General features: G+C 43.5%; 1 protein-coding gene and 2 long non-coding RNA genes across 6 annotated transcripts in view; 1 reads left to right on the top strand and 2 right to left on the bottom strand.

The window, feature by feature from the left end:
• The window catches only part of PISD (phosphatidylserine decarboxylase), a 52,046-nt gene that overhangs the window by 23,587 nt on the left and 10,112 nt on the right, over nt 1-18,347 (bottom strand). Inside the window, exon 3 of one of the 4 annotated variants that reach the window (XM_039321164.1) lies at nt 15,664-15,839. In XM_039321164.1, the coding sequence (XP_039177098.1) occupies nt 15,664-15,839 (176 nt within the window). Of the gene's footprint in view, nt 1-5,627; nt 6,657-6,715; nt 7,137-15,663; nt 15,840-18,347 lie in introns of those variants that run through there. The other 3 variants (XM_039321165.1, XM_039321167.1, XM_039321166.1) reach the window with 3 other exon arrangements.
• On the bottom strand, nt 2,879-4,882 carry LOC120297930. The gene is made up of 2 exons (XR_005553926.1): nt 4,160-4,882; nt 2,879-3,159 (listed from the first exon to the last, which is right to left on the bottom strand). It is a non-coding gene; the product is annotated as an uncharacterized LOC120297930 (long non-coding RNA).
• On the top strand, nt 9,140-14,648 carry LOC120297929. Its single transcript, XR_005553925.1, has 2 exons — nt 9,140-9,200; nt 13,621-14,648. It is a non-coding gene; the product is annotated as an uncharacterized LOC120297929 (long non-coding RNA).

The raw sequence follows: 18,347 nt of genomic DNA on the forward strand, positions 1-18,347 counted from the left end.
GCTCCGAAGTCAGGGGTTGTCTTATACGCCGAGTCGTCTAATACACCGGAAAATACGGTATATGAAATACAAAAAGAGCCGCAAGAATTGGATTAGATTATACATGGAACAGAAATAAAATTAATTAGCAATTTATACAAATACCTATTGAGATATAAAATGGAAGACGAGGTTGTCAAAGACACAATGATTAGATGGGCAAAAAAATTCGGATATAATATAGAATTGGAGAAATGAGAAAAAATATGGGAAACAAACATAAAATTGACTATGTCAGCGGCATTCAAGAAAAACCAGTTGAAGATGTTTTACAGATGGCATCTTCCACCATCAAAGCTTGCTAAGATGTTCCAGAACAATTCGCCAACATGTTGGAAATGTAAAAAAGTACATGGAACATATTATCATTTATGGTGGACATGCCCAGTTGCAAAAAAATACTGGACTAAAATAAGAAGATGGATCAAAGAAATAATAGACCAACCCGTAGACTGTAAACCAGAGATCTTTTTGCTGGGTATTTTAAACAGAAAATATAGTAAAGAAATACGGTATTTAATTCTAATATAATAACGGTAGCAAGAATAGCATACAAACAGTTTTGGAAAAATGAGAATATACCATCAGAGGAAGAAGTGATAAGGAAAATCCTGGACTGTGCTGAGATGGATAAATTAACAAAAGAGATAAAAGAAAAGGAAGACACAGAGTACTATTTAATATGGAATAAGTGGTATGATTGGTTGGAGACTAGAAATAATAGAGGAGAAAGGTTAAAAGTGGAAAATGTGTGTATAATAATGTATAGTAATACTAATATGTATTATTTTTAGTATGAAGTATAGTATGAAGGAAGAAAAATGCAAACAAGGAACAACGGGACAATGACAAATATATCTAAAGAAGTAAATATGGGTTATGATATGGGTTTAAAATGCATTATGCAGATTATGAATTATTTATAGTTTTTAATTTGGAAATGCTTATATTGTTACATTTTTTTTGTATTTGAGTTAAAGTATATTATCGATTTTATTATTTGTATAGTTGGATAAGTTTATTTAGAATTTGTTTGTTTATTAGTAACCCTGTAACCAGTTCTGGGAAGTGAGGGGGGGAGGGAGGGAGGGGGTTACTTTTTGGGGAGGGGGGGATATTGTTTAAAACTTGTATAAAACTTTTCAATAAAAAAAAAAGAATAAGGGGGGAAAATGTAAATAATAGATTACCGTTACGAAATTGCTGTTTAAAAAAAGGAAGAGCACACACTGTGTGTGTATGTGTGTTATGTTTTGTTTTGTCTTGTTTTGTTGGTTTAAAAAATAAAAATTTAAAAGAAAAAAGAAAAAAACCTTTCTCTCTCAGAAGCAGATCTCTGAGTTTGTCTCATAAGCAAACCAAGTGCAAACACATTTCGGTTTGCAGGACCCAAAACTCATTTCTATGTCTTCTCCTGTCATGGTGTTTCTCAACCACGGCAACTTGAAGATGGGTGGACTTCAACTCCCAGAATTCCCCCACCATCAAACCCCACTCCCAGTTCTGTGCTTAACTGCAAATCTGATCAACCTTTGTCCCTCTTCTTACTACTATTCAAATCTTGAAGAAGGGAGGACGCAGGAATGGGGAATTTGGGGAGCTGAAGTTCAGACATCTTAACGCTGTTAAGATTGAGAAACGCTGATAGCGATGGACAACCCGTCTCTCCCTCAACCTCACGGATCATTTTAGAAAGGATTTTTTTTTTGAAAAAGGAACATAATCATAAAGTTTTATTTACATATGTATTTTGTTATAAATTATGAGGTCCTTGGCTATGTTTTCTTTTGTTTTACATTTACAAATTCAGAGCTGGCAAGGATAAATTTGGGGTTTTGTTGGCACTGGAGATCTGAGCTTTTTCCCCTCTCCAGATGACATTTAAGTATATATGCATTCGGGTCTCTTCATCCCCTGGTTCACACTGTAATCATGTGAGAATTTATTTATACATTTGTATCCTGTCTTTATTATTTTTAAAAATGACTCAGTGGCAAACGTATCCAACACACTTTCCTCCTCCTATTTTCCCTACAACAACCCTGTGAGGTGGATTGGCCTGAGAGGAGTGACTGGCCCAAAATCACCCAGTGGGCATTCATGGCTAAGGCGAACTAGAACTCAGGATCTCCTGCCTTCTAGCCCGATGCCTTAACCACTAGGCCAGTGGTTCTCAACCTTTCTAATGCCGTGACCCCATAAAACAGTTCCCCATGTTGTGGTGACCCCCAAGTGGGTGTGGCCACCAATAAGAGGGAGTAGGACAGCTAGGGAAAAGGGAAAAAAATGGCGGACTGCGTTGTTTGGCGACCCCCGTGAAATGGTCATTTGACCCCAAATGGGGTCCCGACCCACAGGTTGAGAACCACTGCACTAGGCCAAACCGGCTCCTGAATTGTCTCTGGATGGGGTAAATGTTGTTATCTTGCCTTTCTTCCAAAACAGGAAGGAGATAACTACCATTTTTTTCCTCCTGATAAAAGGCACAATAGCTCAGGGGTTAACTTGCTGAGCTTGGCAGTTTGAGACCCAAGTACTGTGTGACAGAGTGAGCTCCCATTCCCTGCTCCAGCTCCTGTCCACCTAGCAGTTCGAAAGCATGCAAGTGCGAGTAGCTAAATAAGCACCACTTGGTGAGTAGATGTGCTCTGTGCACCTTGGCATACAGTCATGCTGGCCACATGACCAGGGAAATATCTTCGGACAACACTGGCTCTCTCGGCTAAGAAACGGAGATGAGCACCCTTCTCTAGAGTCAGAAACAATTGGACAGGGAAAACCTTCCCATTTACCTTATCCTCCTGAGGCTTCATTGGTTGTGGCTGCACAATGTGCTTACTTGTGATTAATTAAATACAGTTTATTCAATTTACTTTTGAGTTTTCAGAACAGACTCAACCTCAAATAAAGCACAGAGTTCATACAACAAAACAATCTAAAACAGGAGTGGTAAGTTTATGGTTCAGGGTGGCAGCTGAGGTGCCCCGATTCTGCTTTTCTCCACTGGACCCTACAGACAGCATCTCATGATGAGCTCAGTCTGTTCCGTTCCATTCCCAGGTTGAATGATACTCGAATCCTTCACTTGAGTAGCTGCTTTCACCTAGGATTGCCTAGGATCTGAATCAAAGCAGAAGATGATAATCAGCCTCTAAATCGTACCAATAAATAAAAATGCAAAGCACTTTCTGCACTAAGAGGTTGGACTAATGGCCTCTATCCCTTTCAACTGTACGGTTCTATGACAACCTAGGATATACTGATCTAACACATTTCATTTTAATTGTTGTTTTGTTCTCCACGGTTAATGAGAAGTCCACATTTCCACATTCTTCCTGTCATTAAATTTCTTCTATCAATTTCCTCACTTCACCTTATATTCAGCCTAATAAACTATAATATTACCAGCTGAATGGTCCATAGGATACAAGGTCTCAGGGACCTAGCAAGCAGAAGCATCAGGTGTTGCAATATCAGGTTGAACCTCACGAACCTGACATCTAGAAGTGATAACAATTCACCAAATTTATTTTTGTCTTTCCTTCTGAGAGTAGACGTGATTCCAGAATTGGAGTCTGAGAGAAGACTGGAAGGAACAGAAATCCCTCTGCTGCCCAAGCTCATTATTATATTCTGTGTTTTTTACTTAAACTTATTTTAATGTTGTGTTTTATGTACAAGAATCCCACTGGCTTGACTAAGTCAGATTCTCTGTACCTCTAAAATAAACTGATCACAATTTACTTTAGGCACACAAAGGATTTTCCAACTTTCTGATCATTAGCACTTGATTACGATGTTGATAAATCAGGACAATCAATTCGCTAATCAGATTTTAATTATCCAAGTACGAGATCTGCATTTGAAGAGAAAGGCTACAGCGTTCTTATAAGTAGATAATAAGAAGAAGTATTCCCTAGAGCAGGGGTTCTCAACCTTGGCAACTTTAAGACTTGTGGACTTCAATTCCCAGAATTCCTCAGCCAGCAAAGCTGGCTGAGGAATTCTGGGAACTGAAGTCCACAAGTCTTAAAGTTGCCAAGATTGAGAACCCCTGCCCTAGAGCACTGTGGGTGTCTTTTTGGATTCAGTCTGCAGAGTCTTGGTTGGTTAGTCCTACCTCGGGCAAATCTGCACCCACAGCCTGAGGCCGCCCAGGCCTGAGGCCCATTATGTCATTCAGGCCCACGGAGGGTGGAGGGGAGAAGGCTTCAGAATGAAAAGCTTCCCTTCATACTGAAACAAAGAAATGAGCAAATAAACTTGGCACGTCAGGACGGGAGTTCAGGGCTGCTTTTTTACAGGCAGGGCATTTCTTGGTGCTGTATAAAAGCTCCGTCCATCCCTTGAGGCACAATCCTCCCCTTGCTTTTTGTATCTTTACCGCTTCCTTTCACAACCGGCTACTCCTCTTTAAATCCTCCTGGCTACCTCTTGGGACCGCTCTTTCTTTCCCAGAAACTTTTGCAGGCTGCTAACCCTTGCCCAACAATAGAGACCGAAAGGCTGCCTCTGACTGGCTGCCGCTCGGCTCACGCCATTTTCGAGAAACAGCCCTTTCCTTTCAAAGCAGCGATCTGGCGCACTGAATGAATCAATGGGAGGAGACATTTTTCAACTAATGTCCTCTGGTACTTTCCAACAGTTCATCAGAATAAAATAAAATAAAATAAATAGTAAAGTAAAGTAGAGTAGAGTAAAGTAATAAAATAATAAATAAAATAAAACAAATAATAAAACAAAACAAAACAAAAAATAAAACAAAGTAGAACAAAATAAAACAAAATAATAAAATAAAAATGTTATTATCCAACATCCAGAAAGCTACAATGCAAGCAGAAGCCCCCAGCCCCTCATCCCGATCGGGGGGGGGGGGGGCAGGGGGAAGGCAAGGCTGGGGGGGGGGGGAAAGCATCTTCCTGAGGCGCTGCCCAAGAGGCCGGGCCATTTCAAGTTTCACTGCCATTACAGTAACCCCCTGAAAAGTTACTCCCTTTCAGGGGTGTCTGTATGGAGTGCTCAAAAAAGGCAAGATGGGAGCTAGGATGGTTCAACGGAAGCGATGCCCATTTTTTTATATACATCGCACACTCTGCTTTCATAATTTAAAAATGGGGAAGAATTAGGATGGTCGTATTGTCCTTCCAAGCTCTCCCAGAGACACAGAGGACCCAGCTCCCTGTGTCTGAATGTAGAAAGCCCCTACACGATGCCTACTAAGCGGTAAATTTGTGAACTTTTTTTTTTCTTTATGGAAAGAGAGATCTTTGCCAATCCCACCCTGCGCAGGCGTTCTCCTGGGTTATTTTGGCTTGAGATCAACCTCTCCTCACCAATGCCTTGATCAGAGCCAGACAGGTCAGGCTGGCACATACTGAGGAGACACACTGGATCACCGTTAAAAGAACCCTGTTTTTTATCGTATACTTTTCAAGGCAGATACAAACTCTGACCATCCTATAACTGGAACCGTAACATTGCGTAATGTACCTGGAATCACACGCTTCCCTATTCAAACACTCGGAGGTAAAATTTGCATTTACAATTGAGAGAAAAAGTAAGTCAGCAGGAGAGTAATTTTGCCATACCCTTGACTCATCATGAGGACAGTGAGGAGGAGGAGAGGAGGAGGACCACGCCGATGATGACAAAGAAGAAGAAAAGCAGTGTGGGAGACCCAAAGAGGCCTCAGAAATAAGGTCCCCGGTTCTTAGGAAGTGCAGCCTCAGCACACTACCAGCACACTTTTTCTTTAAGAAAGCCGCTCTGTGGAGTAGAAAAGCTGGCTCAGATTCCAGTGATTCCCTCTTAAGGAGGCCCCACCATCCGAGATGGAGAGGTGACTTTTCAGCAAATCACAGAGCCGGCCTTCTTTAAGAGAGGCAGGCGCAGCAGGCAACTGAGCAGGAGGAGCGATGGGCCTCATGACGAGGCTTGCTCACTTCCCCCAGGCTTCCTGCCAGCTCCAGACCCGCCCGCCCGGGGCCACTGCCGGCAGCATGTGCCAAAAGCAGCAGCCTCCGAAGAGGGGGCTGGGCTGGGTCACTGGAGTCACACCAGCCAGCGGGAGAAGCTGCACTTTGCAACTGGCTGAGATGCTTCAGGCAGGGAGCCACTGAGACTGCAGCAGCCGCTAAGCAGACAAAAGCCTGGCACTGATTTATAAACCAATTAACTCCCACAAAAGGTTGGAACAGCAGCAGGCTCCGGATCATCTTCCTGAACAGAGAAAAATATTAATGGAGGTCGGAAAAACAGCAATAGAAAATGTTAGGCACCAAAAGCCCACTGGAACAGACACTGTCCAATTGCATCCACTCTTTTGTTTTAATGCTCTAAGTCTCAACTTTTTCTTCACCACAGGGCCCCTTTAAATAGCTTTTGTGGCCACAGACCCCTCAAGATCCACTATTTAAATCATAACATTTCTTCAAGCCCCTGTGAGGACATCACACACCCCCAGGGGTCCACAGACCACAGGTTGATGAGAACCACTGCTGTAAGCCCTCCTGGAAAGACCCCGAGCTAAAGGATGGCTAGGAAACGGGTGAAATACGGGGCATCTAAACAACACTTTATTCTCAAAGAAAAGCAGGTTCAGGTTAGCCACAGCATCCACTGTCTTACTGAGAGATGGGGGAATGAAAACAGCCTACATGCCAATAGATTTAGGTACCCGATCGATCGATCTCTAGAGTATCCAAGCGCTTTCACCAGGCGAGAGGATGGACCCTGAAGGCTGGGACAATCCCATCCAAGACTTCTCCTGCACCCAGGCTGGCCGTCTTCTGGTGTTTGCTTTCCTACAGGAAAAAAGCACCACTTCCCAACACGGAAGGGAGGGGAGGGGGAGGAGGGGAGGAGCCCCTCCTTCTTTCCAAGTTATTCTCTCATGTCCTTTGTGACTCCCAAACTTTACTGACAGGAACAGACCTCCAGATCTTCCATCCACACCTTCTCAGCAAGACATTTAAGACATAGGAGCACCCACGGACAGCTAATACGAACTTGCACTGGGCCAATGCTGCTGCCAAACATTTGTCCTGACCTACCGTGAAAGTCCTTTGAAGGCTGTCTAAACTGACAAGACGTTTGTACTGCTTTGTCTGTTCTGTAAGCATTTATTGCATATTCATGAATTTCATAGTAATAATGTTTTCTTTTGTTTTGTTGTAAGCCTTCTTGTGCCTGCTGTTTTGTAACTAAAAGTGTGTAAACTAATGGCTAAAGTAAATAACTGAATGTTTCATATTCCCAATTTAAATGCACAAAATAATCTACCCCACGGTTTCACACATTGTATTTTTTATCCTCTGGGCTATGATTACAATTCTACATTTGCTTACTTGAGAGAAAATCCATTTAACTTTAAATGACTTACTGCACACAGGTGTATACACACACACATATACACAAATTAAAGACTATTAGACATTTATGTGAACCATGAAGCAGGTTACAATAACAGTAATATAAAAACAATGGATGAAATGAAATTGACCATGGGATCGTGATGGAAGTAGTATGTCTTTTTTTCGTAAAAGCATTCAAACAAATCTCCTTTCAGTTCCAAGCAACATGTAGGCAGGATGACACTACTATTAACAGGTTACAGATTTGATTGAACAATTATATCTGGCAATTATATCAGTCATGCCACATTAAGTTGGAAGATGGGGTTAATACCAGAAATTTCTGATTTAGGCCTTATGCTGTTCAATGTTTTTACAAGTGACTTGGTTGAAGGTTTAGAAAATATGAGTGTTAAATTGTGGATGGCATATGAAGATAGGAAAGATAGTAAACAGCTTAAAGGACAGTATCAAAATTCAGGAGGAATCTGAGACATTAGAACAATGGGCAAAAGTCAGCAAAATTGTTTGGGACAAAAACAAAGTTCCATGTTTGAGTAAGAAAATTGAGGACATGAGTATGGGATGGTTGAAATCACACCGGGTAGCAGAACATCAAAAAATATTTAGTTGTCTTGACGGACCACAATCTGAACATGATCTAAAAGTGTGATTAAGCTGAAAAAAAGGAAATGCAATTATGGTCACCATCAAATGTCAAACTCCAGACAAGTCCTCCGTCCTTTCAATTCTGAACTGGTCCAATCACACTTGACATATTGTGCCACGTCTGCACATCATATTTTAGGAAGCTGGTTGATAAAATATAGAGTTCCCAGAAGACAGCAACCTAGATGATAAAGAGTCTTGAAGGAATATTGTTTAAGGAACAATCGGAGACATGGATATGTTTAGCTTAGAGAAGACAAGACAGATGAGAGAAATGTTACGTGTCAGGAGAAGTCAGGACGAGTTATAAGGAAACTGACTTCAGATGAACAAAAGGAAAAACAACCTACAGTAGCAGACGTTCAGTGTCTTGGGAGATGGTGGAGTCTCTTTTGCTGGAGATGTTTAAACAAAGACTAGATGCCATCTCTCAAGTACTGTATCTCTGTCAAAACATGCTTGCCTTGGGCAAATCATTCTACAAGACAGATGCCACCACGGGGAAGATCTGCTTCAATAGGGTCCCACTTGCAAGCCTTAGCGTGTTGCGACCTGGCTAGAATAAGAGCTAATGAAGAATGTCAACTTCATCTCCTTAGAATTGTACGGCATAAGTTTCAGCTGCTGGAAGCAGAGCCTTTATAGATTAGAGCAGGGCTTTTCAACCTGTGGTACGCGTACCACTTGTGGTACATTAATGAGTGGCAGGTGGTACGCAGCCTTGCCTAGCCAAGTGTAGTGGGGGAAGGAAAGAGCCAGCACAGGGAAGGACTTGCAGTGAGAGAGTCCTCTGGAGCTGGAGAGTGGCTGAGGCTGAGCCTCACCCCAGGCTCACTTCTGGCCTCACCCTCCCCCATGAAAAAGGAGGAGGGGGTGGAGACAGGAGAGGCTATAAAAGGAAGCAGTTTGGGTGGGAGAGGGGAAAAAAAAAGAAGCAGCCACAGGAAGATGTGGAGTCAGCTCTAGCTGCACGGAAGAGGAAGGAGGAGGAGGGGGGGGAGAGGAGAGGAGATCAAGGAGTCCAAGAAGTCCGGCCATGAGCCGATCTACAACTTTTGTGGCAACCACCTGTGCTGGCAGCAACAAACAGGCAAGAAATGCAGCAGGGGAGGGGTTGCCCTCCTGGAGGAATGAAGAAAGGTAGCATCAGCTGGAGATAAGACATGGAGGGAGATGGAGAGTGGAAGGATTCTTATGTGCTTTTGTGACTTTGAAGTTCTGGGATTTGTGCAATGAGGGCTTTGTGTTCTTAAGGAGTGTTTGGCAATTTTTATTTGGCTGATGGCTGATGTCTCTTGTTAGCTTCTATTGTTCTGCTATTGTTAGCTGTAAGTTTTGCTGCAAGGAATTTTGAAGTATTTTTCTCCTGGATGGATTTTGCCTGTAGCATTCCTTTACTTATGAATGGAGCCATTTGGGGAGGTTGCGTTAGCTGGCAGCCAATACTTACTACATTTTTTTTTCTTCCTTAAGTGCCGGCTGTGCTCCTTAACTTTCCTTTCTAGCCAGTAGCTCAGGGCTTTTCAACCTTTTCACCCATTGTACCACTTTTAGGATATGGCAACATCCGAGTACCACCAGTCGCCTAGCAAGGTGTCAAAAACTTGATGACCCCAAAAAAAAAAAAAGGAAAAAAGTGATAAAGTACAGGTAGTCCTCGGCTTATAACAGTTCACTTAGTGACTGTTCGAAGTTACAATGGCACTGAAAAAAGTGCCGAGCAAGACACCTGCCTGCCCACCCAGCCGCGCTCTTCCTCCTGTCCGAGGTTTTCATTGTGAGCATTTCTCTTGAGAATTGGCAGTGGGAGTGGGGTAGGGGGTGTTTGGTTTTTATCCCCCCCCCCATCTGCTGGGTGGTTGCAGCAGGTTTTGGTCACTTCACATGACCCAGTGGAGCCTGGCACTGATCCTGGCACTTCCACTGAGCCCTGACAGCCCAGAAACGCCGATCAACTGGAAAGCGGCACTGATCCTGGTGCTTCCGCTGAGCCCTGACAGCCCTGCAGCTCCAGCAATCTCTCGCTCAGGCTTGTGTGGTGCTGCCACCGGTTCAGCTCATTCCCCTCCCCCACTACCACTTTTCCAGGATGGTTGCGTACCCCCTGCCAGATGCCAATGTACCACAGGCGGTACCCGTACCAAGGGTTGAAAAACCCTGCAGTAGCTAATTCTTAAAGGGGAATGTGCCTTTTTAAGCTAATTCCCTCAGCAGCTTCACTTTTCTGTCTCTGGAGGCTTTTCCTTGTTCGATGAATATATGGAAGAATGAAAATATGGGGGGGGGTTCAAATTCTTCCTTCAGAAGGAGGTGGGCATGAGAAAGAGGGACGCAGGGAAAGAGGGAGGGAGGGAAAGAGGGAGGGAGGGAAGGAGGGAAGGAAGGAAGTCCCGCCTTAGCACTTGGCCCCTAGCAGCCCTACCATTGACTTTGCTTGTCAAAAGGTTGCAGAAGGGGATCACATGACCCTGGAACGCTGTGACCATTATAAATATGAATCAGTTCCCAAGCATCCAAACATAAATCACATGACCCTGGGCATGCTGCAATGGACATAAGTGTGAAAAATGGTCATAAGACATTTCAGTGCAATTGCGAGTTTGAACAGGTTTTTTGTTTTTTTTTGGTCATCAAGTTTTTGACACCTTGCTAGGTGGTACTCGAATATTGCCATAGCCTAAAAATTGGAACAGTTGGTGAAAAGGTTGAAAAGCCCTGGACTAGACCACCAAAGTCCCTTCCAACTCTATTCTGATTGATATCCTATTAAGTGATCTGCAGTATTCATCCCACCGGGGTCTTTAACCTACAAGGGAAGAAATTTCATACTTCCAAATTAGTTGGACCCCCAAACGCTCCAGTGAGTAAGGGGTGCCAATTATGCTAGTATAAAGGTAGTTTTCATGGAATAGTAAGCATAACCTCTTTAATTAATCCAAGAAATCCATACACTTTATGGAATTAAATAAACTAAAACATTAAAGCCACCTTCTCTAACTTCCAGAATTTAAAAAAAGAGAAACCATTTTCATAACATCTGAATGAATATTTTGGTTTGTTTTGGTAGGGCATTACTGACTCCTGGCAACTGCCTGGTCAAGTCTATACGGTTTTCTTGGAGAGATTTTTGGAAACGCTTTGCCATTTCTTTTTCCCAGAGTTAAGAGAGCACGAGGGGCCCAAAGTCTCCCAGCTGGCTTTATGTAAAGACCTTTGTGGCTCCCAGTTTCTAGCCTGGAGCCTTCAACTGCCACACCAAACTTACCCTTGAATCTACATTTTAGGGACACATAAGCCAATGCAAATGATGGAGTGTATAGGTCATAGCCAAAGTCTCATTCTCTAAAGCAGTGTTTCTCAACCTTGACCATTTTAAGGCATGTGGACTTCAACTCCCAGAATTCCACAGCCAGCATTGCTGGCTGTGGAATTCTGGGAGTTGAAGTCCACATGCCTTAAAATGGTCAAGGTTGAGAAACACTGCTCTAAAGTACTGATTTACCACGATATACGACATTCAGAACTATTTAATCCCCCGAGAGAGACCTTTATGTATTCTCAGCACAGCATAAGCTCTTGTCTCTGGACAGAGCTAGCAAGAAAAAAGCTGATTTGCGCAAAATGGTAGCCCTTAATGGCCTTCAGATCAGATTTAGTCCAAGTTATAGTATAAACAAAAAGCTTATCATTCCCACAGAAATGTTGATTCACAGGAGGCCTTCGGAGTAAAACACCCCCCCCCCCTATTTAATAATAGTACTGAACATTCCAGTGTTCCCAAGGGATCAAAGTCCTTAGTCTTAGTAACAGCTCTTTGTGTCACGCAACTACTACGGCCTGTCTTTCTTGGACAGAGGATCAGGGGTTACATTTCCCCCCCCCCAAACCCTCTCACCCTGGGCAGCTGGCCCGGAGGAAGGGTCTCCTCTGCACAGGAGGTTCTGTTCTGGCCTTTTCCACTGATCTTTCTTTGGAGGCAGGGTCTCCCATGGGGTGAAGGCTCTTGCCCTCTGCAAACCCAGTGCTCTTTGGGCCCTGCCTGCAAGGGGCTGCTCATCAACACCAGCCTTGCCCCTCTGCTGGCCAATCCAGGGCCCGGAGGAAGGCTGGGGGACATCGGGTTCCTCTTGAGTCAGACAGGTGTTGAGCTCAGTTGGAACACCACGCTGTACCAGCCTCCCCGGGATAAGATGTCACCATGAACTGGGGCCAAAGGGCGCTGAGTTCAGGGGACGTGTGCTGCTCCTCTGCCAGACTTTAGACAGCTCTCCTGCCAACTATACCATCTCCCTCGACGATGTCATCTGCAGTCTATATTTAAAGGAAAACAAACAACAGAGCAGAAAGCGGAAAAAGCACAAGTGACTCACCCTGGCCTTTACACTCTGATTATGTCCAGGACATGGGAAAAAAAATCTACTGGCCTTCATTCAAGGGAAGCACTCTAAAGAAACCTATCTGGCAACAGTTGTGATAGTTTTTCAATTCATTATTATTCATTAAGAAATTTTAAATGGCCCACCAACTGACTCACGGCGACCCTGGGCAAATTACAGCAATAAAACCCCAAATACAAAACCGAATAACCCCCTCGCCCCCTTCGTGACAACAATCCAACAAATTACGTGATGGGCTCCATGTCACCCTGGGGTTCCTGGGGCAAGACCACATCTTCAGGGTTTTTCAAAAGAATATCAAGGCCAATCTTTCCTATTCCCCAGGGAGGGAGGGAGCCACCACAAAAAAGGCCCTTTTTTTGTGGCCCCACTAGATGGACCTCCTTGAGGGAGGGGACATTCTCTGTCTCCCGGCTCTGGTGGGGCAGGGAGATGCGACTGGGGAAAAAATAAGTCATTTTCAAAGCTACACGTTTCAAGAGATTTGGAAATGGTATGAAGCCGGGGGGTTGTTCAGCACTGCACTAGTGACTCCAACACTCCCCCTGGAACGGGCAGGGGTGGACATTTCAGATGCTTCTTCAATGTGTTTTAATTGTTTATTGATCATGTTTATTATTTATTCCATCTTGCTGTTTGGGGTTTCTCTAGTGCAGTGGTTCTCAACCTGTGGGTCGGGACCCCATTTGGGGTTGAACGACCATTTCACGGGGGTCGCCAAACAACGCAGTCTGCCATTTTCCTTAGCTGTGCTACTCCCTTTGATTCTATTGGCTTTTGAAAGCCAATAGAATAGACTCTCTTGAATAGAGTCTAATTCTATTGGCTTTCAAAAGCCAATAGGAATTGTCCAGGCTGTCTCTGCCCTGCTGAGCCCGCTAAAAGTCCCATTCTGCAAACGGTGTTGCACCAGTTGAGTAGTCCTCGACTTACGACCGGTTGGGGGGTCGCGGCATTAAAAAGGTTGAGAACCACTGCTCTAGGCAGTTTGGGGATATGAATGGCTGCCGTATACCTTGCAGAGCCCCTCTTGACAAATTAAGCATATTTTCCTATTTTAACGGGGTTTAAGGTTTAAGGTATCCATTTTGCTACTTAACAAGCATCCCCCCAAATGTGTAACACCAGACTGAAAGCGTACCCCCCCCCCCTCTGTTCCACAGATGTCCCAGCACCAGCAGCTCTGCCACTGCCAGCCCCAGGCAGAACACAAAGACAAGGCATCCCAGGCCAGGAGACAACCGCAACATTCAAGCTACCCCATGAAATAAAACGGGAGACTGATATTACAAGTATTAAAATGCACACTTAAATGCAAAAATGGAACGCCTCATTTGTATTACAACACTTTAAAAGAAAGGTTTCAACTTGATGCCAAAATAATAAAAGGCAAGGGGGCATTCCAAAATTAGGGCCCCACCAGAGAGAGCTCCTCTTCCTTCTGGGTAGCAAACAAGCTCATTTTCAAAAGAAAAATGGAAATTATCTGCACAGATAGATCTTTTGGCCCAGGGAAAGGAAGCTCCTTCAGAAATTTAGGGATAGATGAAGGGCAGGCCATGAGACTCAAGAGGAAGCACATCATCTCAAAACAAACAGCAGATATTCTGAAACTCTACACAATTCAGGAGTGAGTAATCTCAGGGCTAAACCCACTTTTTTGAATCCCTCCCAAAATGTATTAGCCCCAGCTGACAAAGCCTCTCACTACAGCAATGGGGAATTGAATGTGGAATCTGAGACAAGCCATGCCGTACCTAAACAATGGCGAGGACAACTGGTACAGCCCAACAAAGGCAGCAATGAAAGTAAAAGTCTTCCCCCCCCCTTTCTAATGCAGGGGTCTCCAAACTCGGCAACTTTAAGACTTGTGGACTTTAACTCTCAGAATTTCTCTGCCAACAGAATTTCAGCTGCCCAAACGAAAAAACCAGAATGAGCTTCCGCTTTTCTTCAAGGCAGTGAATTAATACATGGTGTAATGCAACGGGGTTGTGGGGAGGGTCACGAAAGCATGTATGGCTGTGGCTCCTCTTCTGACCTTTGGCAAACCGAGGGAAGATGGAAAAAAGGCCTGAGCCAGGCCAGCCATTAGAGCAGGATCGTCCACCACAGGTCCAACGACATTCAACTCCCGGGCTTGCTTATTCAGACAGACCTCTTTGGGGAAATAAATTATGCTCCCACTGTCTTTTTATCTTCATCTTTATTGCTTTAAAACTTTGTTATCCTAACAGGCATAATGGATATTGGCAACTCTTAATTAAGAACAGAATCTGTATCCTGCCCTTGCACAGGACAGAGTGAAACACAGTAAAATATACACAGTATTTATATCAAAACCATCCTCTCCTAATCTTACACCCCTGGGCTCAGCCAGGGTAGCAGAAGTGCTCCTGGATGCCTCAGATCCTGCCTGCCGCCCAAGAGGTCAACAAGGCAATCCAGCCACTCACTCACCTCTAATTAATTAATGGGCACGATCTCCCACAGTGCACTACAAGATCTGGTTACTGGAAATCCACCCTCAGCAGAAAAGTACAGAAATAGCACCACGCTAGGTATGGCAATTAAAACAAACCTTTTCCTTTTCAGAAATAAATTAACGCATTTAGCCGACATTGCACAGGGACTGTTTGCCAACAGGATGAGACCTGTAAGCATTAACTTTCACCACTACAAGATTTGTTAAAGAAGCAATGATTTAAAACAAAAAAGAAAAACCTTCTACTACAGTTTATGCTCATTGGCTCATTATGCTCATATTTAGCAAAACTCAAGAATTTTGTTCAATCCACATTTTTAACCACCTTACATGATTCCCATTCTAACATGTGAATCAAAATGCAATTAGTCTCTAGATTTCACATTTCTCTGAATTAAAATCAACTTTGATGTTAAAATGTATACATTGCATGTTTTAGATTTAAAAGTTTAAAGTGAATTATTTAAAGTAACACACATGGTTCATGACTCTTTTGATCCAGTTTTTTCCAGATCAGCAGTGGAAGCATGGCTTTAATTGGCTGAGTTGAAGAAATACTAGTAGATAAGCCAAATTCAGCTTTTTAAACAATACACTACAATAGTTGTTTGGTCTTAAGTTTCTTTGGAAGGATTTGGAATTTAAGAACAAGTTAAAGAATGCTTATTATTTTTTTTTTATTTGGCTTTAAGAACAAATTACAGAATGCTTAATAACTTACTTCCCATTCACTTGCAATTTGGGGGGCCACCTCCACACCCGACTTTTCAAGATTCTTCTCCTGGTACTTCTCATATTGCTTATATCCCACATATCCTGTGCCTGTCGCCACAAAAAGATGCAATGGACGGATGCGCAGCACCACATTCAGCGGTCCGGTGTGCAGGGGTCTCTGCCCTGGAACAAAAGGGATCCATTCTTTAGAAATCAAAGCAGGCAAGATGGTGAAGCCCAGCGGGTGGTTCAAGTCAAAGGCCTAAGATGACAAAGGCAAAATTTGTATTCAAAAGGATAAAAAGACTAGCTTGCTGCCATGCAGGTTTGTGACTTGTAGCTAGATTGGCAAGCAACTCAAAATTGTCAAACATGAGACACTTCAGAAAAATCACAACCCTAAACTATTGGCAAACCAGAACACTGAGTAAGAGTTAACCATAATAAGGCATCTTCTTTACCTCTTCCAAATGAAATCAGATTTAGTAGTACACCCTTTTTTCATATCTGAGAACTATGATAGTCTACCGAACTTAGTCCGTGGAGTGTGGGACATCAAAATATATTTAAAGTTTATCAAATGCCAAGAGGTTGACAGATCTAGCAAGATTTAAGGTGGGAACCCCAAAATCTGAATTTGGTGGCTTTTTATTTAAAAACAATGAATGATGAAGTTACCTAGGTTGGACCATGAAACGTCTGCAAGAAAACCACCAAACTCAGGGAGCACCAAGGACCCCTCATGTCAACCCTGAGTTACAAGCATTCTCCTTTATCAGTAATGAACGACAAATGAAGGATTGCAGACTGAACATAAAATCAATTCACCAGTATAAATCAGTAGTGTAAGCGCTTTGGTCCGCTTTAAAGAGGAATGTGTTTCTCTTTAAGGTGTCCTTAAATCTCAGCCCCTTAAATCTTTTGTGCAGTTTGGCTACCATGGAAATTGCCAACGGTGTAGATACATAACATAACACCCAGCCAGGTATGTCCTGGGCCTGCAGACGCAGGCTGCAATGATTGGCCCAGGCAGGCCACATGGATGCCCGGGACCAGAAAGGCTGTTTCCAGCCTTGCGCACATGCACAAGGTGGGAAAAAGCCCTTGCAACAATTGGCCAGCAAAGTACCTTGCAGGGGACTATAAAAGGGAACCGCACCGTTTTGTAACCAGTTCTGTTGCTGTTTGGAATAAAGGAGGACTTGTTTGAACCCGTGCTTCGTCTCAATGCCTCTTCCTCAAAAACAGAGCACAGCCTACCTTCTGCTCTTTGCAAAGGGGGAGAATTGCCATGCCACCTCTCTCATTAAGGCTCCAGAAAAACCTTCTTTGGCTCTGCTGCCTCCTGCTGGACAGCTCCTGCTATGGAACTGTTCACTAATAGAATTTCAGAACTTGGGACATGCAGTTGTGAATTTCCTTCAGCATCAAGACCGCAGTTGAGATGCACTGACTGAGCCGAAGGGAAAGACAGTCTGACTGATTGGCCAATGGCAACAGAGCACGATGGAGCTGGGCCTGGGCCATGGAAGCTCCCTGCATGATTCTGAGCCATTTGCTGTCTCTCGGTCCAGCTCCATCACAGGGTGATTCCCTTAAGCTGCCTTAGACCCACAGAGCAGGTGAGACACAAATCTAACAAATATTCCATCACTTCTTCACCGATGGTGTAGGAGGAGAGCCATGTTAGTCCACGATGGCAAAAAAATTGGGAGTCCAGCAGCCCCTTTTCTGAGTAACAATTTTTATTAAAAAGGCATCAGTTTTCTTGAGCTGCAACTTAAGTTATCAGATGAGCGGAATGACTAAACTGGTGTAGGATTTAAATTGGGGGAAGGTGGGAGAAAGGGCAGGGAAAATTGGTTGGTTATGCAGAAGCAGCTTTTGTGTGAGACTGATTGTAAGCAACGGAACAATTAAAACCTGTAACTTGTTAAAATTGCCTTGTTTGTTGAGCTCTTTTAAGACTGCCTGAATCCTTTTGATCTGCTTTTAACAGATCCTCCCTGAGAATTCATTGGGCTCCATGGATTTGTTTATAGATTTCACTGGAGGGGTGATTTAGTTTCCTGAACAGCTGCTTCCATCTCTGTCAAGCAGACCAGAACAAATGTGCTTTTAGTGTTACAGATGAGAGCCTTGGTGGTGCCTGCTGGGTGAAAGCTGGGAGCATACAGTACACAGGGCATTCTGCAGTTCTCTGCGTAAGATGGAGTTGGTGTGTCACAATGTCATTGCACAGGAGCATCAAGGATGTTCTGTACTTCGGTTTAGGCTGAAGATGATGATGGGTGATGGTGGGGTGGAAGTTTTTGAATTATGGAATTGGATTATTAATACAGATGATGAAAATGTCACCAATTAATCTCAAGTAAAAAAGGAGCTTCAATATGAACCGCATCTCACATATGTATGCCACAGAAGTTAAGAACCACTGAAACTAGAAATGAACAGAGGTGAGAGATCCAAGGTAACATCATGGAAATTGCTGGAAAGTATGTTCATGCCAGAAACCAAAGAGAACAAACAAGTGGGGGTAAGGGAGTTAGACAGGAGTTATCACCATTTTTGTTCAACCTGTATGCTGAAGTGATCATGTGGAAATTAGATCTGGAACTGCCTGATGTTGGAGTGAAGATTGGGGAAGAACCATAAATAATGTGATGTACACAGATGATACAACACTATTGG

Source organism: Crotalus tigris, unplaced genomic scaffold (assembly GCF_016545835.1).
Source record: "Crotalus tigris isolate CLP2741 ecotype Arizona unplaced genomic scaffold, ASM1654583v1 scf7180000023720.1715460, whole genome shotgun sequence".
Classification (NCBI taxonomy): domain Eukaryota; kingdom Metazoa; phylum Chordata; class Lepidosauria; order Squamata; family Viperidae; genus Crotalus; species Crotalus tigris.